This window comes from Heliangelus exortis, chromosome 2, assembly GCF_036169615.1.
Source record: "Heliangelus exortis chromosome 2, bHelExo1.hap1, whole genome shotgun sequence".
Classification (NCBI taxonomy): Eukaryota; Metazoa; Chordata; class Aves; order Apodiformes; family Trochilidae; genus Heliangelus; species Heliangelus exortis.
Window position 1 is genome coordinate 15,312,109 of NC_092423.1, and position 24,185 is coordinate 15,336,293.

Below are 24,185 nucleotides of genomic sequence, written 5' to 3' on the forward strand. Positions count from 1 at the left end.
CTTTTTCGGTCAGGCTATGTGAAAATTGTGGTTTCTTCAGTTATCAGCTCATGAACAACCAGACAGACCCCATGGTTGCAGCAAGGAAGAAGTGTAGACTTTGTTTTCCATCTGGTTTTTTGTTTGTTTGTTTTTATGATGGACAGGAAGGCAAGTATATTTGAGATTATCACGTGAATTAGAAGGTGATCTTACAACTCAGTCACAGTGTATTACTTTAGTAGTAAGGATGGACGGCAGAAGGCGATGGACTAACCCAACCAATTTCAAGTTCCTAGCGGCATTCCCTTCGGGAGTCAGGGCCCTGCACTATTCGCCAGGCTGCATCCCCCCGAGCCTTTCTTTTGCTGAGAAGGCTGCTGAACCCCCAACATCTCGTCCCAGCCGGCCCCACCGCTGAGCGCTGCCGGGCCAGGCTCTGCCCAGCTGGGGAGCAGGCGCGGTACCGGGACTCACACACAAGTCTCCCGTAGTGCTTCTGAGGGCGACCCTGCGGTGCCCCAGGGCGAAGCCTCCCGGCAGCACAGGGCCAGCCCGCACCGCCCGCAGCAGTCCCGCCGCCCGCAATGCACGGGAGCTCCGGACAGGCGGGGCTCCGTGCACCCCGCAGCAGGCCCGGGCTCAGCCTCGGCTGTATCATCCCCCAGCCCCAGCCCCGCCGCACGCCCCCCCGCAGCGCTCCCCGGGGCAACACAACAGCACCGCCACTTCGCAGGAAGGGCCGGACCGGCCGCAACCGGATCGGGGCGGCGGGAACCCGGACTCAACGCCCCCGCCCTCCCCCCCCCGCCACACCCCCCACCTCCGCCCGGCCCCGCCCCGCGTCCCGCCCCCAGCACGTGACGGAGGAGCGGTGACGCCGCCGTGCCCCGGAGCTGACACTCGGTGCGGGGCGGGCGGGCGCGGGGGCCGCGGTTGGCGGGGGGAGCCGGAGCAGCAGCCGCCGCCGCACCGGAGCGGGGCCCGGACGAGACAGGTGAGGGGCCACGCCTCGCACACCGGCGGGGAAGGAGGAGGAGGAGGAGCAAGAGGAGGAGGGGGGTCAGGGAGAACCGCGGCGGATCGCGGCACCGCGGTCGGAACAATCGAGCAGGGCAGGGTGGCCCTGCGGCGAGCGGAGGGCACGTCCGCGCCCGGGCCGGCTCACGGCCGCGACCTCAGCCCCACGGAGCCGCCGTCTTTCTCCCGGGGCGCCGCCGGGGAGCTCCTTCCGTGCTCGGCGGCAGCGGGGGGTCTGGGCGGCGCCGCAGCCCCGCTGTGCCCCCCTTGGCGGCAGCGGCGGCTTCGTTCCCCAGGCATCGCCGGGAGCGCCGAGCTGGCGGCGGGAGGCAGCACTGCACCTGGGCGCTGCCGGTGGGCCCGCCGTGCCCGGGGAGGGCCTCCCGACCTGCCCGGTGCAGCCGCCGCTCACCTGCCGGGGTCGCGGGAAACAAAGGGAAGCAGTGGGCAGCAGCGGCTGGGCTGCTGTCCCCGGCCCAGATGGTCCCGGGAGGGGGTTCCAGGTCCTTGTGTTCACTTGAGTCCGTCAACTTGCGGCGGGTTGGCCGGGGTGAGTGGGTGCGGGTTTGTTACGCTATTTATAGCCGCTCGTTGGAGTCAACAACTTAACAAAAGCCCGCAACGAGGTGCGAGTGGGTAGGTGATGCGCTGGAAGCGCGTTCAGGTGTGGGGTGCTGCCGCGTGGCTTGAAAAGTTGTCCTGACAGTTGTTTAATATGCATCGCTTATTCAGTACTCTGAGTCATAGGCACTTATTAAATGATTGCTTATTATGCCTTTAAGTTGTTAGGACGTGAGCTCTAGAGAGCTCATTTACTTGGAAACAGTGCTCTATTTCTCTAATAGCTGTATTGCTATTTCTAATAATAGCTGTATTAGGAATCTCTGAGGATATGGTGAAATAATAAGCTTCTTTTCATGAAGCTTATACTTTGTGTTTTGTCTCTATTTGTTGTTTGCATTTGCATCTATTTTTATACAACTTTTGCGTGCTCTAGATGCACACTTCGCAAATGTTTTTTTACAGGCACCAGTGAGAACTGGTTGTCTGAATGAATATACAAGGTGAGAAGTTACCTGTGCTGGATAAAAACAGGGCTACCCCCTTTGCACCAGAGGTATGAATAGGGCTAAATTCCAGCAAGATTATTGTGGGACCAGTCTCCCAGGCAGTGGTCATGCAGTACAGCTTGAACTGACCAGGGAAAAACACAAACATAAAATCTACTGAGCTGTAGCCAGGCTATCTCATCTGACCTGCACTTATAAGTATTTATCCTAATTTAGCTTCAGTAATTGAGTTTATTTCTGTATCAGCAGTGCGGAAGGGTTCATTTCAGCAGTGGGTGAAGTTTGATGCTGAAAATGGAAAAAGATTACACAAGTCAACTGCTGCTGCTTTGTAGGACACTGTGAACAAGGTCACACAAAGAATTTTAAGGTGATTGGTTAATATCCCTAGTGGAATATTTAATAACTTATCATCTGTTTGTATTATAAAGTAACTACTAATTGTATAGCTATGGTGGGTAAGGTTTTTGTCAAGAGGAAAATAAAAGAGAAAAAAGTTTTGGGTTTTTTTGGTATATGTCAAGTCTTTATTACCTGGTTCTAGAAGATCAGAAGAAAAATACTTGGTGCCTGAAAATTCAAAAGAGAGATATGAAACACCTGTTGGGTACGTTGTTGTTGCTGCTGCTGTTATTATTTGCTTATTTATTTGTTTTTGACTGGAGTTCTGGGATGATGCTGAAGTTAGGGTTGTTAATATTAATTCGATATATGTCCATATTTATCTACACATTCTATATTATGATTCTATGTCTGTATATGTTAGGGTCGTGCCTCCTTCGAGACCATTTACATATGCTTCAAGATCAATTCAGTGAGCGTGGTTCTGCAGTTGAGATCTGGTGCTGGAAGGAGGTGACGGCGTTGCTGCAGGCTATAAATTACCCTGAGGGAAAGTCTGGGGGAAAGTCTCACCTCACGGCAAACCTCCAGCTCTCCAAACCCAACCCGCCTAGAGGTGGCTGAACCCGTCACATCGGAGTCTTAATTAGGAAAGATCTCGTTTTGTGTGGACGTACATAAAATCTAGCTAGAGGCAAATGTTTGCATGCAGAACCTCTCATTCTACGTGAGGAGGACCCCCAGTGCCCCGGCTCCGGGACAGTGCCTGCAAAGGGGTGCGGTGCTGCTCCGGACCCGGGGGACGGGGTGCGGGTGGCTTTGCCGGTCCGGGCAGGGGTGCGGCGAGCAGGGGAGGAGCTGACCTCTGCAAACAGAGGTTGCTGGCTTTGCGCAGCCTTAGCTGAGTAAGTGGTGGGAACGGTTCCCATGGGAAATCGGGGCTCGAAGAGATGTATGCGTGGAGATGCAGTGGAAACCTGAAATGAGTTACCTACCCTGTTGCAATGTGTTTTTTTGTGTGGTGTTTGTTGATTTTGTTTGTTTGGTTTTGGTTTTTTTGTTTGTGGGTTTTTTAAATTTATTTTTTAAATTCACCTGATTCTGTGCTTTGTTATTACTGAATAAGTTTTCATAGGTCTCTGTTGTCTATTTACTGTTATTAGTCTCTTAATCAGGTACTGAGATTTTTTTTAAAGCTTGCAGATGTCTCCTGTGGAATAATTCTTCATGCTCATCATCCTCTAATGCTTTATGAAGCATCTTCTAATGAAGATTCTTCAACCTTCCTTACTAAAGTGGGTGCCATCCAGCATTGCAAGTCATGATAAAGAAAAAAATAAGCGAGGTTACAAAGTCTGACCTGCCATATCACATCTGTTGTTGATTAGTAGTAGCACAATGAAGTCAGTTCTGCAGATGTCAATGTAAAGATGTTCACATCTGAATTATTCTAAGCCCATTACGGTAGAGGTTTGGCCAAGGCTTCCATGGCTCTGTAACCCAAGTTCTGTGAGAAGATTCAAGGGCCCTTGAAAAGGGCATTGCAGTTAGCTATCCCCCTGGGCTGTGCATGGGGTACAAACAAAACTTCAAACATTTGGGTTAGTGAAATCAAGGCTGTGGTAGTTGCTTGCAAACCTACAGGGTTAATGTTGACATTTGCTGAGGAAGATTTGTCACCTATATGATGGGTATCTCTTTCTGCTTCTTGTCAAGTCAAAATTAGAGCCTTGATTGATCCAGATGATGTTATCTGTCTATAAAACTGTTCTAGTGTTCTGGCCAAACATGGAAATCAGCCTGTCTCTTTTTGATGGTATGTTCAACATTATCAATGTTTGCTGTTGACTAAGTTTGCAGCTTGGATGGAAGAACAAAAATGGAGCTGCTTGTTTTTTAAAAGGTAGAGGCTGCAAGACTGACTTAAGAAGTGGGATAAAGATATTTTTAAAGCTACTGTATTTTATTTAACTTTCATAAAAATTCTGGGGTTTTTTTTTTAGGCATAAAATGCAACTTATTGAACCCATCTGTTGAAAAAAAAAATGTTAAGCATGCATTCCTAATAAATATGGAAATGGAAAAAGAGGAATAAAGAATCCAAGCTTTCAAATACATTGTAGCTCAGTGGGAAACTGTAGGCTTATGTTACCTTTTTTGGTTTCTGTATGGGAGGAGAAACAGTGTGACTGGGTCCTTGTCCTACATTTCAACCTCCAAGGTAGCAGACCTTAGAGTTAGACTGTAACTTATGGAAACATTTGAATTTTGCTGGTGTCTGACCTTGAAGCAGTGAAAGAGGTTGGTAGCAGCTTTGAAGTTCTGGGAGGAGTCAGGTTTACTAACATGGACAAAGTACCATTTGTATGTCAGATCTTCCAAAACTAGGAAGAGAGTGGGAATGGCTGCAATTTTTTTTCATGTTTACCTTCTGCTACAGTTGCTAAACAACTTCAGAGCTGCACTTAAAAATACCTATTTATATAGCACAGCAGGTTAGCAAGTTGTTTTGTACCCAGGCTGTAAATAGATAGTAATGCTGTGAATTTCAATGTACCATTTTATGCTACAGAGTGAACACCAGAATCCTAGCATTTTTTTGTGTTCCTTTGTGTTCCTGCTGTCAGATTTGTTGAGTGAGGTACCATCATTCCTTCTGCCAAGTCCTAGATAAAATTGTCTGACCTTGTGATTCCATTTGGAGTCTTGTAAAAAAAAGGGTCTTTCAAGTTACCTGTAGGAAATGCTTCCTGGAAGTAGAAGGACTGACAGAGAGAAAAGCATAGTTTGAATGTGAAGACTTCTGTCCTGTCATCATCCTTGAGCTTTTTTGCTTCTTTTTCTATGAAGTTATGTGGGAAGTGTATCTTTTTCAAGGCTTTGACCAAACAGCAGAATTGATGAGAGAAAAGTTGAAAAACTGTTATGAGGCTTCTGCTTCAGCTCTCTCCAGAAGTCCTTTTTTTTGTTGTTATTTTCTGGTCTTGTTCAGGGTACTTGAACCAGTCTGCATATGTGTGCCTGTGTGGAATTGCACTGGTTTCATTCTGTGGCAGGGGAAATGCTACAAATCTCATCACTAAGTCTTAACATAAAGATCTGCAAGTTTCTACATAATTTTTCCATTCATTAAATACACATTTGAAAAAAAAAATATTTTTTTAATCTTTAAGATTAAATGTGGCAGCATTTTACTTGAATTCTCTTACATTCTATTTGAATGTTGGAGATCTTCCCCTTTATTTATTTGTTCTGACTTTCAAGATTATCTTTTATGTGAATTTTAATTTACTATGTTGTATTATGTGGAAGTTGGGAAGGCTGATGCTCATTCACTCATGAATTGTGACATTGATACTATGTGATTAAATAGGAGAGAACTTGTAGTTCATGGTGTGAAAACAGTGATGGCTGTTTGGATCATAGGATTCTTAAAGACCTTTCCAAAATTTTGATATATTATCCTTTCATGTATTATAGAGTTTAAAATTTTTTTTTTAATGCTTCATAGTCCAGTTTCATTATTGTTGGGTTTTTAGTTTGTCTTTCTGTTTTAGCCTATAAATGCTTTCTTAGATCAGGTTTTCTATAAGGTAAATACAACAAAAAGCTCTCCTAAGAGCAAAGTATTTAAAGAGAATTTAAACATCTGAAACCAAAGCATATTGGAAATATTGAATACTTTTATCTAGCGCTCCCTTGGTTAATAGTTGTAATTCTAAGTTGCAATTATACTAGAAATTTAAAGACATAAATAAAAGAAACACCTTTTTTTTAATAGACAACAGCTTGATGCAGAGGCAACTTCATCTGCAACCTCAGACAGGTGTGGGTCACATAGCTCTCTAGTAATGTTCTTAATTTAGGGGAAGGTTTGCAGGCTCTGTGGACTGTGCAGCACCTGCAGGTCAAGGATGCCGAAGCTGATGGCTGGAGTGTAGCACTGGAGAAAGATTTAAGGGGTTTTGTAAGCACTCCAGAGGGACTCTTGAACAGAAAGAGAAGTAAAAATAAATAAAATAATGGTATTCTTTTGAATAGTTTGTTTTTAGCCAGTGAAGTAACACAGTTGGATGAAGAAATTAAGCCTGTGTGTGAGCAGAAGAGATTGACTAGTCCCCCACAAAGCCCCTGATGATCAATCAACATTATTTAGTAATGGAAACAATAGACTTAATGACTACTTGATAGCAGGGCACTTGTGTGAGTAAGGAGAATTAAATTGGTGACTAAGTTGTTCTACTCATTTTCTATCTTATTACTGAGAAAGGTATCTGAATAACTTGCTTTTTCCCATCAATTAATTAGTCTCAGTTTGTCATAACTTGAGTAGTCATGGTTATTGTTAAAATTTTCTTCTGAAGTGCTCTTAAACGATTACTTTGTTACACATACATGATTTGTGTTTTTGTGTTTTTTTTTTTCTTTCTTACAGCTCTGAATATTAACGGAATAGTAACACTCTGGAACAGAATGTGGCTTACCTTTTGCCTGAAGAGGTGAAATCTTTTCAGATAGAAATGGCTGATAAAGGTGGGAAGATCCTTCCAGGCCAATTGTACATTGAAGTGGAGTACGATTACGAGTATGAAGCCAAGGACAAGAAAATTGTAATTAAGCAAGGGGAGAAATACATATTGGTGAAAAAGACTAATGATGATTGGTGGCAAGTCAAAAGAGATGAAAATTCCAAACCCTTTTATGTGCCAGCACAGTATGTGAAAGAAATACCCCGGAAAGCACTGATGCCACCTGTGAAGCAGGCAAGCATGATGCCAAATAATGCTTTGAAGTTGACGCATGGATTACAGAGATCAACAGAAAATGTGAATAAGTCACCAGAGCTTTCTAGTTTTGGAAAATCTTCTCCAGTTCAAGTGTCTTGCTTAGTTCGAGATGCCAATCAAAATCTGGGACTGAACAATAGCCCCAGTCAAACTCTTGGTTTTAGTCTGGACTTTACCCAAAACAATGGAAAACTTAACAATGATTTGCAATCTCCCAAGGTTTCCAATCAGTATAGAACCATCTCTATGGGTCATTTCCCATGTCCAGAGTTCTTGGAAATAGAGAAGACCAGCTTCTTGCATGAACAATCTTGTGATTCAGCAGGAGAAGGCTCAGAAAAAATTCACCAAGATTCAGAGTCTGGAGATGAACTTAGTAGTAGCTCCACAGAACAAGCGCAGGTAAGTTAAAAAAATTAATTCCTTGTAGATTCGTGCGTTCTGTTTTGGTTTTCCCTTGTTGCCATAATTGCTTGGTACTGTTTTGAGATTTATTTCTAATAAATTCAGATTGTTTAAGTGAAAATGTCTTGTCTCAGCATGAACTGGTTATTGAAGTATGAACAGTTGATGTGTATAGCTCTATTGCTTGCAGAAATACTTTGCTTTAGGGATTTATTTCATTTATGTTTTCTTGTCATTGAACATTACAGAAAAGCTTTTGCTCTTTCTCTATTGTTTTGAGATGATACTGAATTTGAATTCTATTTTATTCCAGAGGAAGGAAGCCTACTGCATTTATTTATCACTTGTCTTTTTGAAATAAAAGTGTTAGTTTCTGTTAGTCTCTCCTAAGCATGTGTATACATAGTCTAAGAGCTGTAAATTGATGTATTAGTGTGTTTAATAGTTTTAAAATGCTACACTTAGGATTTGTATGTAGTTTAATTTCTGATTTGATTATTTTATTTGGAGATGCTTGTTATAATGAATCAGCCTTGCCAATTGTACTTCTCACAACTTTACTGTGGATTAAAACTCAAAGCATGTGAGTTCACTAATTAGTATGGAAGAATCTGAGGAATGATGTACTCCCACTTCAGGCTAAAACTGAGCCTTGATGTCCTTAGTAAAATGTTTTTTCTGACTTTTTTTTTTTTTTTTTAACCGACCTCCCTCCCCCCCACCCAACAAAAGATTAGCACTCTGACTTATGTAATCGAGTCACTTTTGCTATGGGTAACCAAGTTAACTGTCTAACTAATGATGTATGTTTACATACACATAATTACGTATACATGTATATAGAGAATCCTCTCTCTGCCATCTTTCTATAGGGATATGCTAAATTAATTTAAAATTCTAAGGTTAAAGCTCCCTAGTCATGAACTGTCTTACTCGGTAATGTGCAACTGTTGTTACTTGGGTGCAAACTGATTTTAGTGAATTCCACTTTCCTGCTTGTCGTCTGAGTACCAAAGGAACTCAGTCAAGTGTGGTACTCAGATAAAAGTCGATGCTAAGTTTAGAAATAAAAATCTTATAATGGAGAGCTGTGAACCACTACTTTGCTAATAAGAAGCAGTTAAGACAAAGCTGCTTAGTTTAATGACTGAGTGTAGGAAGATCTTAAAGATAGAAGATTGATCGGGTGATTTATGTGGTTTTGAACTGTATGAGCTCACTCACATATATATCTATATTTAAATACTTGGAATTAGTAGTTTTTCAATAGCCTGCTCTATTCTTGGCCTCATTGCAGACCATTATTAATCTTTAACAAAAATTTTATTTTTACTTCACCCCCCCTGCAAATAGTAAAGAATAAATATCATTACCAAATTTCCTATTAAAAACCTAAATATATATATATATATATATATAAATTCACATATACAATGTGAAGAATGATCAGCTTTCACCTTTCTCTTCCCTCCCACCTCCCCAAATCTACTTGATTCAATGCTAGAATGTATTTTTAAGTTTTTATTTGAATGGGACAGTTCTATATGTATTTGTCAATTTCACGGGGCTACTGAAGGTCTGAAGGTAGGACTTTTCCCAGTGCTTTTACTTAAAAGTAAAACACTTCGGCTGTGGAAAAAGCAGGCAGTTTCTGATTGATATTACTGAAGAATCTGCCTTTATTGCAGTCATGGGCAACAAGAATGCAGATGCTTCCTGTGCCTTGCAGTTGTCTTATTTGAAAACTGTGAAGTAACTTAATCTGTTCGTGCGCCATCACAAGCTCTTTAAAACACAATGAAAATGTTTGACATTTAGTAGCCATAGGGATTAAAGCAGGAGTAGCACTGACGTCAGTGTTAGCTCAGTGTAGATACTCAAAGTGCCAACCTTCTCGCTGGAACAGCGTTGCGTTTTTTTAGGATTCTTTCAATAATGAGCATTGTTTAGTAGAAATCAGCTGTGCAGAAATTAATGGCTCAGAAAGCTGTTTTTATTGCTTTTAGTCTGTAGTGAGAACATCAAGTTCCCAGCTTTCACTCACAAACAGGATTTCAGAGCAGAAGACTGGCTGTGGTTCTCCCTCCCCTGCCTGCTCTGGAGTTCAGTTTTATGCTGTCTGCATTATAATAAAGTCTAAGCTACAGGTGCTTTCTCAAACTTTTCAGATTAGAAGCTAGGACAACATTAATAATATGTTTGTGTAGGTGATTTTGATGGGGTTAAGGTGATAGTATTCAATTCTGGCCCAACCTTCTGTGTGCTTTCAGCATCCTGAGTACAAATGTAAATGCAGAGAGGAATCCTTCTGTTACTAAATTCTTTTAAGAGATGGATGCATTATTTTCTGAAAATTACCTCCTTCTTTCTGGTAATGAAGTGCAGGTTCTGCAGCTGTACAGTCTCAAGCTCACAGACTTGCTGGCTGGTGCTGAAAATACTGGATGATCCAGAATCTGCATAGAGGAAGGATTTTTTAGCAGCTGAAATATTGTATGAATGAAGGATAGAGATATGACAGTATGAGCAGAAAAAATTCCCAGTGAAGATGTGGGGAAATGTTCTGGTCAACATAAAGATCAGGACTTCACAATGAATATTCTTGGCACTTTATGCAAATAAATCTTAACTGTTGGGTGCAATTCTGGTGCATAAGGCATTCTAAGAATCAGATGTTCATTTATGGACATGAACTGTAGGAAGGCTGGAGGTAATTAGAGGAAGTAGGGCTTGAGAGGAAACAAGCTCAAATTTAATGGGATTTAGAACTCAAGTGGAGATGGTAACTGCATGCGGAATTGGAGTAGAATTAAATGGTTCAGGAGTGCAGATCTGAGGATAGAATCATTGACACAGTGTTGGTGCCTGAAGCTATGAGAATCAATGCAATTCAATAAAATTTTAGGAAAATGGTGTCAGGTGTGATGTCCTGATCCCCCAGGAAGGGCAGAAAACTCTTCACAGAGACCGCGGATCGGGTAAAAAGGAAAATTTTATTAAGAATACTATAGCAGAAGATAGAAGATATTTCAAAGAAGCAGATGGGAGGTCCCCACAGTGTTCAGTAGAGCCCTGAGTAATTGTTCTGAAGGAAAAAAATCGCATATTTAGGCATGCCTAAGCATGAAAGAAAATTGGAAGTAAAAGTGGAAGACATTAAAGGCAGTCTTAAAAAGGTGCTTTGGGCAGTGTTTGCTCGTAAAATATACTAAGAGATTTTGAGAGAGAAGACATGCAGTGCAGACAGGGAAGAAGCTGGGTGAGTTCAGAGATCATGTCAAGAATAATTAGCTGTTATCTTTATGAGGATGATACTTTTAGAATAAAATTGTTGAAGACAGAAATTCTGCTTTCAGCAATGCTAATGCATAATCTGTGTGAAATAACATTGTTTCTGATGAGTGTTATCTCCTGTCTCAGCAAACATACACTTGAGTAAAATACATGTACTGTCTTAATGTTACTTTTATGCTTATCAAAACTTACTTTTAGTAGCAGGCTGATTTTAATCATTATAAATATAGACAGTGACCTATTTGCTAAGGTTGTTCTGTCTTTCATCCTCTTTAGTAATTGACTATTGCATAAACTGTGAAGCACTAAAAGGGATTATCACTAAGGTGGCTGTTTTGCTTTGATTAATTCTGAGTAGTAATGATTTGCTGAGAGATCTTTGTCTCACATCTGCGATTTCTGTGGATGTGCTGAAGTTTTTAAGTGAGGAAATAAAAGTTTTTGTGTTTGTGTAGAAGATGTGAGTGTGTGTCTTCTAGAGATCTTAGAATTTGTGACTATTTTACTTAATTGAAAGACTGATGACAAATAACCAGTGTTAGACTGTCTTGCTGGTCAAATGTTAAATCTCTATAATAAATGGCTTTTACTAGTTTAGTGGTGTGCAGAATTAATTTTCTTTCATTAATAGAAATTTCATACTATTTTTAGTTCATTCATCTGCACAAGAAATAAATAATTTGACAGTTTGAAGGAAGAATGCTATATATGAGAGGTTTTTTTCTTAATGAAACTGAGCATGTTTGCAAATTCATGGTGGCATGTATAATGTAATGTTTTGAATTACATTTTAAGTACCATATTTTTCATCTCTCAACTCCTTAAAATCAGCATTTGTTATTTTAATGATGTTAAATGCTGAAATATGCCCATTATAATGAAATGAAAATAACTTTAAATGACAAGGAGTTAAAAGCCTTATAAATCAAAGGGACTTTATAAAACATTAAAACAGGTTTTTTGGTAGTTCCAGTAACTGCTGCTAGAACTTTGTAAATGGCTTCAAAGGCAAATTACATTAGTAACCCTTTATGTTGTCTGTCCAGAATGTTTAAGGAATACTCTTTTTATCATATCACAACAGGTCTAGATGGTTTCATCTTACAGTGGTGCTGTTTGTGATCAGCTTTGTTCCACTATTTTTTTTTTTTTTTTTTTTTTTTTTTTTTTTTTTTTTTTTTTTTTTTTTGACGCTGTGTACAGCCTCTGTGATCCTCTGGTTTCCCAGCAGCAAACCACATTGACCTTCTTAAAAAAAAAAGAAAAATAGCACATTAACTATGTGAGCCAATTGTTGAAAAATCCTATAATGGGAGACAAGTTGTTTTCAGTTGCCCACCTTATTCTAGTGCTGGTGTCTGAATGCTCAGCTGAGTAAGCTGCTAAAGTAGTTGGTACATGCAATTTCATGTTGTGCATTCAGAACAGAAACCTCTAGAACCTTAAAATTCTGAAAGTGCCAACACAGTCTCCTGACTTTTCACCATAATTCCATTCAGAAAATCATGAAGTGGATCTTTCAAAACATCAAATTAAACCTGTGCCTTTTGTCCTGGTAGAACTACTTCCTAGCTCAAAGGAAGCTCAAGCTTCAGTGCTTAAGGAGTAGCACTTTTACTATAGAATTACTTGTTTGGCTTTATTTTATTTTATTTTATTTTTTATGTAGAGAAGTGTAATTTCTAGTGTGCAATATGACTTTCCATGCCAGCTGTACTACCTGCCTTTTCTTGGGAAGTAGTGCAAAATCCCACCCTCAGCAGCGGTGTCAGCAGAATCTTTATGGATGAAGTAAAAGCCTAAACAGAAAAGTAGCCCTAGGAAAAGGATTGGGTGTTTTGTCTGACTGCTGCTTAAACTGAAAGCAGCTGGAGATACTGGGGACTTGCTTGTTCTCGAAGTTGGCAATGCTTCTGTCAGTTTTAAGTTGGGAACCTCCAGACACAGAACAAACTTAAATTGCTTTGTAATAAACAAAAACTCATTTGAGAATATTTGATCGTATCTTTGTTCTTGCACATAGCCCTGAATATAAACAGCTGCATTTGATATGTCTTTAATTACTATCTAGGCAGTTGTTTACTATTGCAGTGCTTGGCTATGTAGTAAATGTGCTGTTAGTTTGTAGAATTCTAAAGAAAGTATCATTTGTTTCACAGCAGTGTGACAAAATGGTAGGGAACGTATGACTCGGTAGAATAAAATGCAGAACAGTTTTTAGCTCTCTCTGGAATAGTAGACATTTGTGCTTAAAAAAAGGGAAGTAAAATCTATGCGTGTCTAGTGCCCAAACAGCTGATATTTCTCTGACGTGCCTTGCCAGATAGGTTTGATTTAAAAATGATAGAGAGGAATGGGTTTGGCCTGACGTGGGGTATGCTGTGATGCTAAAGGACAATACTTTTGGACAAAACAAACTTTCAAGATAGTGAGAATTCAAGAGCTTTCAAAAGGCTTCAGTGATGGTAAGTAACTGGGCAACATAGTGTTAGATTACGGTTATCAATTTCATGTTTGGTTTACCTGAATATGGCTTCTGAGGTAGTTCTTGGGTGGAGAAGCATTCAAATAAATGCAGAGAATGTCACTAGTAGGCAGCAAAACAAAAATGCAGAACTCTCACTAAGTACTATTTCTGTGTTTTAAATAGCATGAAATTGCCAGCTTTTCTCATCTTGAAAAGAAGGCAATAGTGCTGAAAATAGTATAGAAAAGGTGAAAAGCAGAGCAGAGACATGGAATAGTTCCTGTGTGAAGGCTTTGCAAAAACCTTATGTGCTAGTGGGTGCACCTCTAGTATTGGATATAGGGGAGTCCTGATTTTTCAGTTGGTATAGTAATTATTGATGCTAAAATGGTGGAGATATTGTTAAGAAATAAAGCAACCTTAATTTTGGTATCCCCTCTGCCCCTTTCAAGAGTTCTTACCTGCTTGTTCTGTCTTTTCTTTTGTAAACTCTCTTGACAGAGACATAGAGCTTGTGATGATGCTCTGAAGACTGGCATACCTGTGTCGAGTCTATATTTTAATTAATTTTAGTTCTCTGATAAAGCAGTTTTGTTAATGAAAGCTGAGGCACAGTTTGAACGAATTGGATTTATTGCTTTTGTTGGGTTTTGGTGTTACATTATCTGGTCTCAACTCCTGTTTGTAAACAAATTCATTATTAGATCTTATGAAAATCTAAAAATTAAATCTAAAATTATTTTTAAATTTAATTAACATGGTTTTAATTTTTCCTTTTTTTAATGGTTTGCCTGGGGCTTCCAGGTGATCTTAGATCCAGTTAGATTAAATAACCTCCCAGTGTTGTCTTTAAATGCAGTGCAGAGGAGCAGAGTTCCAGCATGATTTTTGATGGTATTTAGAATAAGCAGTTGCCATCTTTCTCTTGCTTTTGCCAGTTATTGTTCAGTTGAATCACTTTGCTGCTCTATTAACCACCTGACTACAAATATTTATTGCCAGTTCAGCACTGAGATAGAGTGGTGCCTTTAAGTGGTGTTATGATCAAGTGGTGTTATGATCAATAGCCCATACATACTGCTTTGTTACAGCTTGGATAGTCATAAATAGTCTAGTGTGAAATCTGCAAATCTAATGGATTGGAGGACAACCTTGCCTGTTTAGTGTCACTGGTGTGACACTAAATGTGCTAATTTAAAGGAATTCTAATAAAATATTATGTCTGACAAAAATACTGTTATCAGCTTTCTGGACTCTCATTTGGGTATTCAATATATAACAGTGTTGTAGGCACATTTCTATTCTAGATAGTTTGGTGATTGTCAGGATATTGCTTATAAATGACTGATGGAACAACACAAACTTTATACCTAGTTTATACCATTTATACCATTATAGTTTATACCATTATTTGTTCCTTAAGTATTTAGAAGAACGTTTATCCTGTGGTAAGTGTTGTAACTAAATATGGGTCTCCTGAGCAACTTTGATTTAACTGCTTTTCCTGTTGAAATTTGTTAAAAGTGTGCTCACCATCCCTCTGTCACTAATCTCTCAACATGCTTGGTACTACCCATACCAAATATCTGGTTATCTGCATCCAATTTAAAGAGCTAATAGATGGCTGTTGTGCATAACTGCGTTGTGCCTTAGGCACAGGGGACTATTTGTTTGTATGTTTATATATGTATTTTTTTATCTATAAAAGAAAAAATATAAAAAAAATATAAGAATAAACAAATTAGGGGCTACTATTCTGTTCTTCATAACACTTTGATCTTGATTTGCACCTCATTGTGCAACTACAAACTTTAAACTTCACAAAAACTTGATGAGATGTACTCATTAGTATTGTCATTCTTTTTAAAATTTTTTATTTCTATTATTTTTTTTTATTTTTTATGATTTAATCCTCTAAGCAAGTCCATTAGTCCTGGCTGTGACCTTGTCCTTATTCTGCCTCCCAAGTGCTGCATTCTAATGGCATCTTCGTGCTACCCTCAGGCCCTGCGCTTTCCATACCGTAAGGTGTGGTAGTCCCTGGTGCTCACACCCACAAGCTATGCCAGAGGGCTCATCACTTCCTCCCAGGCATGTTTTTCCCAGCTGGGCTCTCTGCCTGCCTGGCTTTAGACTGGGAGATGGAGAAGAGACAGGGTGTCCCTGCCAGTGCCTGGCTGTCAGGCTTTGTCCTTCTGACCCTCTGCCCATCGCTCATTCACTCGCTCAGCTCTGCCGTGTGTGGCACTGCAGCCATGGCACTGACAAGCCACAAGCTTCAGCTTCTCTTGCTTTTTCCTTCCTCTTGCTGCCCTCGACCTGAGGGGTTTTGTTATTCATGTTGCTGCCTTAGAAGAGAGGATATTCAGGGTGAGGGAAGTAAAACTTCATTTTTTTTTCTTGTTATTTTTCCATGGTGCTCTCACAAGGAGAGATCTGAGTTTCTCCTCTTTCCAAGTTTGAGAGCACTTTTTTCTATAGTGGGTTGTGATGCACCAAAGCCTAAATTTACCTTTAAGTTAATTTACTTTTTAGTTAACTGTGTAAACACTGTGATGTATCCCTGTTTGCTTTTCCCTGGTTCGGAAGTTTCTGTTGTAACTATCAGTCGAGCAGAGCTTGGATATGCACTTGTGCCTGGTATTTTTTTTTTCTTTGGAAAACCAGAAAAACCCAAATCCCAAGTGCCTTGCTAAATATCTAGCTGAAAACTCTTAGTTTTCATTTCTCACTTTTTAAAGCTTTAAAGTCTGCAGATTTTGCCCAAATTTATGTTGCATTGATACCCTCTGCAGCATTAGTGAGGGCTGTAAGGACAGCATTCTTTCTGGCTGCTCTGCATCTTGGGTGTGCTGTGGAGTGGGAAGGTGGTGTCCGGAATTCTATACTCTTATTCTGCTGTCTCTTCAGCTTCTTGCAGTGCCTCCTTACTTTTGGTCCAAAAAATGATGCTTTTATTGTGAACTGAGCACTGAGGACCAGGTTTCTGTGTTGTCCTTGGTATGGCTGGATATGGGTTTGAGCCAGAATTGTTGTAAAGTAAATAAAAACCAACCAATATTAAATAATTTGATATCATAACTGTAATCTGAGAAAAAAAATACTTTGGTTTGATATCTAATTTTAGTGAAGTGGTTGTTGCAGGCTTACTTTATTTTAGAATCTGTTTTAATGTGAAAACTCAAAATTAAGTGGCAATAGTGTAGTTATTTACTCCAGATACTGGATTGCAGAAGTAGTTCTTTTTCAAAATGAAAGAAATTCTTGCTAGTGTAAGGAAAATAAAGGGGAAGAAAGAGTAGAGAAAGGTATTGCTGTTTAATGTTTCTGCCCTGAAACTGGGTGCTAACAAACTGCAAGTGGAGAGAAACACAGTAAGAAATACAGTCAAAGGAAAAATATGTCTAGTTAGTATAGTGGGGGGAAAAAAAAGGATGCAGCCTGGTTGAGATTTCCGTAAGTTTTATTTCTTTGACTAGGTCTGCTTTAAGCAATACCTGAATAGCCTATTACTATTTCTGGGATTTTAACCACTCAGAAGTGATTAAAAAGACACAAAAAACCAAAAAAAACCCCAATGCATCTTCAAGTTAGTCTCGGTGGGTTAAATATATTTAGAAAAATAACGATCCAAGCCTTGACTTTTTAACTGTTGTATGTTTGCCTTGTCTGGCATGAGAGTTGGCTTTCTACTTTAGCTTTCAGTACCAGAGAAAAATGTTATGTATGATGTAATAGCAGATGTTCTTTATCTTAAGTCATTAAAATACATGTGTGAGGGGGTTCAAGCAGCTCTAACAAAACTTCAAAAGCACACAACTTTTGATTGTGTGCTAGAGCACATATACTATAGAGGCAGCATCTCCTAAAGGACTTGTGATGTTTTGTTTTGATTCTTAATCTCTCTTCTTCAGTATAAATGATGGATGCTAAAATGCATGGGTTTATGATTTATATGAAAACTTTAACATGGAAACTAAATAGTGGAGTAGGTATGTGTACTGGTGTTGACAACACCTAAACAGACAGCTTCTGGTCATGTTACAAACCCAACTTGTAATGGGAATTTAATGTTACAATGCTTTTTCACTGGAGCTGTTATCTTCATTTCCATGAGTGCACAAATCACAAGTCAAACAGCATTTAAACACAAACCACATCTAAAATACTGGAAAAACAAGAAATACATTAATTTTAATGGTCTTTTTTTCTTTTCTCTTCTCTTTCTTTTCTTTTTTTTTTTTTTTTTTTTTTTTCCTTCCCCCTTTTTGCTTCAGGCAGGATGGTAGATGTCCCATTCCGAGTTATTGGGAGAGACTGTAGAAGGAATGATGTATCCTAAAATACCAAAGACTCCTTTGAAAATTAATTTGCAATCTCTGCTACAAATTGTACAATGACTTTGTCTTGCACCTTCTACAAAATCTCACTGTCTGTCATGGAATGCACTAATTATATTCAGTGTTACACAGCAAACATGAGAGAATACTGGATCTGAATGCAGATTTCTGCAGATTTCATAAAGAATCAGTGCAGGGGCTGGTGTTTTTTAAAGGCAGGAAGGTCTAATCCAGTCACTGTAGTTTGAAACCTGGCAGGTGAAAATGAGTTTAGATGTTAAAATAGAGAAATTTTAGATAATATATTTTAATAATTAGCTAAATGAAAAAATGAGAGCTTAATATGAAATTTTAATTTAACCATTTAAATGGTTACTAGTTAGTTGAAATTATGTTTACTATGTGAAAAATTATGACAATTGTATGAAAATGGCTTTTGTCTTGTCTGCAAGCTTCAGTGATTCTTAAGGAATGGTTCATGAGGAAAAAGGAGCCTATGGACACATATTGAGAAGCTTCTTGTTCCAAATCCTTTTCAGGTTGGGGGATCTTTTCGCATTACCTTATTATGCTAAGAATATCAATAAAAGCTTGCTCTGTGACAAGGGTGGCTTTGTTAGTGGATATTTGTAACTTTTTGCTGCCTCTAGGTCCCTTTTGCTGTGGCGTGCCAGTGTTGCCGAAAGCTCTGTGCTGCCTTGCAGGTTCTGCTCGATACAGATGATTCTGTACGCCAAAATGTATACACGTGTTCTTAGCAGTTTACCATCTTCCTGCATCTCTTTCCCTGCGATTCTGAGAGAAACAATGGCTGCAAGGCTCATCCTACCTTGTTGAAGATTTTGTTACAGTGCTGCACTGTTGCTATGCCAGATTGTTTGCCCATCCCCTAATCTCCCATTTCAATAGCAATCTAAAAAGCTATTAATGCTCCCAGGAAGTGTTACTTAGAAGGTACAGCTAATCACCTATTACATACACAATTGCTGCTCTTGTGAAGACAAAAGCATTTGGAATAATGTTAGCCTAAAGCCTATTTAGGTATTTAGAGTTTCCCAGTAAGCTTTATGTTTTTAATATAGCTGTTGTGCTAGATGTGGCTGCACAGGAAAGTTTTAGCTATCAAGCAGATCAGGCCCCGTTTATTGACAGCAGTGATGCAGAGCTTTGGGCAGCTGGCTCTATGGACCCTCGTGGGACCTGGAACCTGAAGCTCCTACAGTGCCTGCAGTTTCCCTAATTCTCTTTTTTTCCTCAGTAGAAATGTCTCCAGAAAATGGCACAGAAATCAACGGTCAAGTATTCACAAGTATTCTTGTGAAAACTGGCATGCAGTAATTTTAGATGTATCAAACCCCTTGTTTTTCTGCCTGTGCTATTCACTGTAAATTATTGTTTTTCTGGAAATAGTAAGGCCTTAAGTGTTACTTGTTTGTGATATTTTGTTTTAGCTAAATGATCAAACAAATGCAGCAGGCATGTAAAGGTACATAATTTACTGATGACCATGGTAGAAAAATAACACTCCCTTTAACCTAGTACATATTTTTCCTGGAGACCCCCAGAAAGTTCAGCTTCCATTCAACCTGTGTTCTCTCAGCTCAACAGCTGCTTTCCATCTGCTTTCAAGAACAGCTTCATGTGCTGAGCTTTGCTATATACTTCAGAGTAGAGATTTTAAAATTATACATGTCCTTAAAAGCATTTTTTTTTCAATAGCTTGGCAGATAGAGCTGCAATACTTTATTATACTTGTAGTTTCAAAGAGAATGTTCTCTAAAGGCTGGTGGCTCCAGCTGATGATCCGCTGAATGCTGAGCACAGAATTATAATTCAGCAGCATGGGGGAGGGCAATGTTTGCCATAGTGAGCAGCAGGGCACTGCTTACTGCATGGTGCTCAATCAGCAAGAAACTATTAGCAAATTCTTGCCATCTCAGCTATAATGTACTGCTGGTGGGTTTACTTTACTGCATAGGATAGTAAAAAAAAAAAAAAGCCTGGGATGTTTTAGTAATTTTAAGTTTCATAACATTCCTCTTAATGAAGTTTGACAGCATCTTCTAACCTCCCTCACACTGTATAACAGGAGAACCATAGATGCATTCCTGTGTACTAAGTGCTTGTAATTTATTTGTGTCTCTTTCTAATGCAAGGTTTGTTTTTTTTTTCTTTACATGAAAGCTTTTCACATAATACTACATTGTAATGTATTATATAAAATAGATTCCTGGCAACAAAACATCCATATAATTAGTCTATTTTAGTGTGCACTCAGTTCTGTTAAAGTTCTGTATTTGTCAGAAGACTGTAACACTTTACTTCAGTCAAAAGAAAAATCCAGCTTCTGTGAAGTTTGTGTTTGGGTTTTTTTTTTTTTTGTTTTGGTTTGTTTTGGTTTTTTAATTATCCCCCCACCTCCAGTATTTTATGATATACTTTGTAATCTGGGGTATATATGAGGGGGGGGGTTAGTGTGGCCTCTTTCACTCCAGCCATCAGCAGCAAGTTTCAGAGAGGGCTATACTGAATCTGACTTCATCTGTTTCCTCTCAGACTTTTGCTTTAGAGGTATTATATATATATATGTATATATATATTTTATTTTTTTTTTACAACAGTTTAATAATTCCATTTTACTGATAAATTGGAATGGATCTCTGACATCTAGGGCTTGGGATGTTTTCATTTTCAGCTCTCAGCAGTGGAAAATGTTGCATGGCAGACAGCCATTTCAATTATGTCAGTTTATTTTACTTCTTTCAATAATTTGTGAATTTTTCTTATAATCATTGGACAAGTAGGAAGGGTCACAGTGTTTCTCCATTTCCCACCTTGATACCTGACACTACATGGGCCATCTGCATGGTGGGCAAGGACGTGGGGAAGAGCACAGCTTCTTATTTTTGTTGCAGGCTCTGAATCACTTACAGCTGTGCTGACTCATTTATCTTTTACATCTGAGAGTCTTATCTCACTCCTGGAGCCAGACTTCAAGAGAGCTTTTTACAATCTTAATGCTGCAGTGCTACATCAGAGTCATGATGGTTCTAGTTTGAATGCAGTACCATATGTGGGAAGAGCAGTTGCCATCTTTATCATGAGTGCATCTGTATCAGACCCTGTCTGGGTTCATCTGACAGTGAGCAGACATTTGAAGATGAAACCTTTACTGGAAATACCAAACTACTTCATTTCAACCCCCTTATTTCTGGCAGTCTGTATCTCTGTTTTAGCTCTTCGTTAGAGGTCTGTCATCCTATGAAAACTTTGAGAAGGGCCTGCAAACAAGCAGGGGGATTTCTGCTAAACATTTAAGTGTGATTAATTGCTGATACTTGTCTGAAGTAATGGAATCAGCACAGAAAACAAATTATTTTCTTTTTTTTTTTTTTTTTTTTTTTTTTTAGAACTTTCACTTTTGTGTCCTCTTGCTTTACACAGTTGGCTTCTATAGCAAACACAGTATTTTATGTTGAACAGAATGTTCCAAGCCTTTAGGTGAGAACTTTCAACTGAGTATGTCAATGTTTGGTAGCAGGCTAATTTTTTTTTGGTTTTGAGTGATATCAAAAAAATAAAGAGGTAATTGTTGTGACTTTAGCTAATTTATACTTGCAGAAAACTTACAGTGAAACAGAGGAAGTATTTCTGTTGACTGTATTAATTATCAGTACGATCTCAATGTTTTTGCCCCAATTTAATCGTCCAAAATGTCTACTTAAAAAAAATAAATGTCCTGACCTCTCTGTTATGGGGAACTTGGCTCACAGGCTGTGCTGTCAAAACCTCCTTTGTTTCAGTTTTTATACCGGTGTAGAGCTGGAAGTACTAAAGTGGGGCTGCTTCCTGTTAAGCAGATTTGAGGAGCTGAGTCAGAAAATAAAATACATATTTTAATTTGATTACAGAAAGTTTGATGAGATTCTAAGTCTCAAAGGACCTATTACCTAAAATTTAGTAGTTTTTCTATGGAGAGGGCCTATTATCTACCAGTTCTCATAGTGCTTGACCGCTAATGTGTGGCTGCATATTCGACAGTAGCCACATAGCCTGGCACTGGAGATGCTGTCAGTGTTTTGTTTATGTTTTTTTTTTTTTTTCTTCTTAGTAATAACTGTAGTTTAAAATTGATTTTTTTTTTTTTTCTTAACTTTAATTGCCCAATAGTTCATCGAGGACATCAGGGACCATTAGGGTCTGTTCTGACCCCTATTTTGTAATGCATACCAGCAACCGATGTACAATAATTTTCAGTGCAAAACCTCTGTTATGTTTAAGGAAGATTTGGAGGATGGGAGTTACTCGGATTCTAAGTTTCAGCTTCTGAGGGTGGATGGTTGTGCCGGGCTGGGAATAACTAAGTCTGTTGTTGAGGAACCTGTTAGGTGTTACTATTTAAATGTTCTGGCATACCCTTTTTTTAAAAAAAACAGACAAATTTCTAGACCATGTGATGCCGCCTTAGTCTCTTCAGCAATTCTATTATTGAAGATAAGCTAGAGGTACTATATATAGGCTGTATGCACTGATGCCTTTTTGTGGTTCTTTCTCAATTATTGCAGCATACAATCCATTTATTTTTTTTATCCTGATAGCCACATTGAAATTGTATATGAGCTGCAAAAAATAAAACAAACTGCTTCTGAAGAGGTAAATATTGAAGTTCAGATTGCTCTGCAGCTGCTCAGAAGTTTATAAAAGCCAAGCAAAAGCTCCAAAGCCTGGTTCTCTTAGTTTGCAAGACCTCTAGTTTATATTGCAAAATGCAACTTGTTTCATAATTTGCTTATTGCAACTTCACAGGGAAGACAAATGAAGGAAGACCTGAAGTTTGTGGTCAGTGCTGCATCTGTGAAAGTAAACCAGAGGGAAATGGGCCCAGGTCTCTGTAAAAATACCCATTAAACATTGTGGTGTTTGCCATCTAAGTGTGTTACATTGTAGCTTCCTCCCCACCCCATCCCAAATTGTACCTGGGGATGGGCTTAATTTCTGGAGGCTGTGACATGGCGATTCATAATTGTTGAAGAATAACTTAAGCACAACCATTTCCCATTGTTGGGCACACTTCAGGATAATATTTTGGGTGTCTCTAAATTCTGTGCTGAAAACTTTCTAGCTTAGGGATTCAGAAATGGGTCTGTCCATTGCTGAACTTAGCTGCTCTGAAAAATCTAAGTATTAATTCTACAAGATATAGTATTGTGTGTATTTTTCAGTCTGGCTTGTTTCACATCTCTGCTATTTTTGCCAGTTCACCACCACAGTGAACAGGACAGGAAGTACTGTGGGGTTGTTGAGACTGAGTGAGAGACTGAGTGAATGGCAACATGTCCTTATTTTTTGTTAAATATGAGAAACCTCATCCTCCAGAACTCATTTCCTAGATTTGCGTGAATGTTTAAAATCAGAAACATGACAAGACTTGGTGGAAACTTCTGTTTCATCCTTTTTTTTTCCCTTTTCTTTTAGTGGGTTTCTGTATGTTTTATCACTCTTCTGGGTTGCAACTTGTTTTAAGTATACTCTGGAGGCTTGCAGAGGAGTGGAAAACTTAGCATCTTTTCTTGCACTGAAGTGAGTCCAGCATGACAAATTCTATATTGCCTCACTACATTTTCTGTTCCATCTTGTTTGATGACAGCTGTAGCAAAAGCATCCCTTTCCTTTCTAATTCTGTAAGACAGTATATTGGATGCAGAGTGATGGGTGTTTTTTAGTTTGTTTGTTTGGTTTTTTTTCTGCTAGTCCACACAGACTGGCGGAAGACCATTGACAGATCTGCTGAATTCCTTATGGCAACTCACACACACTACTGTGTGCAACAGCCAAATCCCCTACATATGCTTATTTTGCAGTTGCCTTGGTTTACCTATTGCCTGGGATGAGCTTTGCTCATTATGACTGTCATCAAGTTTTATCTTGTAAGTGCATCAGCCATCAGCACAATACCCTTGTGGCTGGGCTTGGGAGGCTGTGAAAAAATAGTTTCAGTTATATTGCATATATGAATCACTGGATGTGCTATATTTTATCTCGAAATAGTTTTTCTCAAAATACTAACAAAATCACTTTCTTCAGGTATCTTTTTTATTTTTTTTAAATGCCAAGTGGAGGCCTTCAGCTAGTGAGCAGAACTGTATTTCTCTCTTCACTCTTATAATTCATACCACTAAAACATTTACTCTGAGGTGACAGGAAGAGCTATCCTTATTCAGCTTAAAAAAAAAATCTCTCTTATTCTGTCTGAGGTACTAATTTCTTTCATGAGGCATCTTCTACTTCAGGTATATTCTTTAATGCTATGATCACTATGGTGCTACATTGCTTGTTCTCATATGCTGTTGATTTTTCTTAGGGAAAAACAAGGACTTAAGCTCAACAATTCAGTTGTGCACACACGTACAAAAAACCCAGTTTCTTATTGTACATTTTCAGTAGTTTGCTCCATTTGTCTGTAACTTCAAATGCAAATGTG

The 24,185-nt window shown here is 39.1% G+C and overlaps 1 protein-coding gene across 10 annotated transcripts in view; it reads left to right on the plus strand.

Moving 5' to 3' along the window:
- The first annotated feature begins 837 nt into the window (after positions 1-837).
- ARHGAP12 (Rho GTPase activating protein 12) overlaps positions 838-24,185 on the plus strand; it is a 73,085-nt gene continuing 49,737 nt past the window's right edge. For 9 of the 10 annotated variants that reach the window (XM_071734866.1, XM_071734867.1, XM_071734871.1 and 6 more), the window contains exons 1-2: positions 878-976; positions 6,847-7,600. In XM_071734866.1, the coding sequence (XP_071590967.1) occupies positions 6,932-7,600 (669 nt within the window). In that variant the 5' untranslated portion in view covers positions 878-976; positions 6,847-6,931. Of the gene's footprint in view, positions 977-6,846; positions 7,601-24,185 lie in introns of all 10 variants that reach the window. The other variant, XM_071734865.1, reaches the window with a different exon arrangement.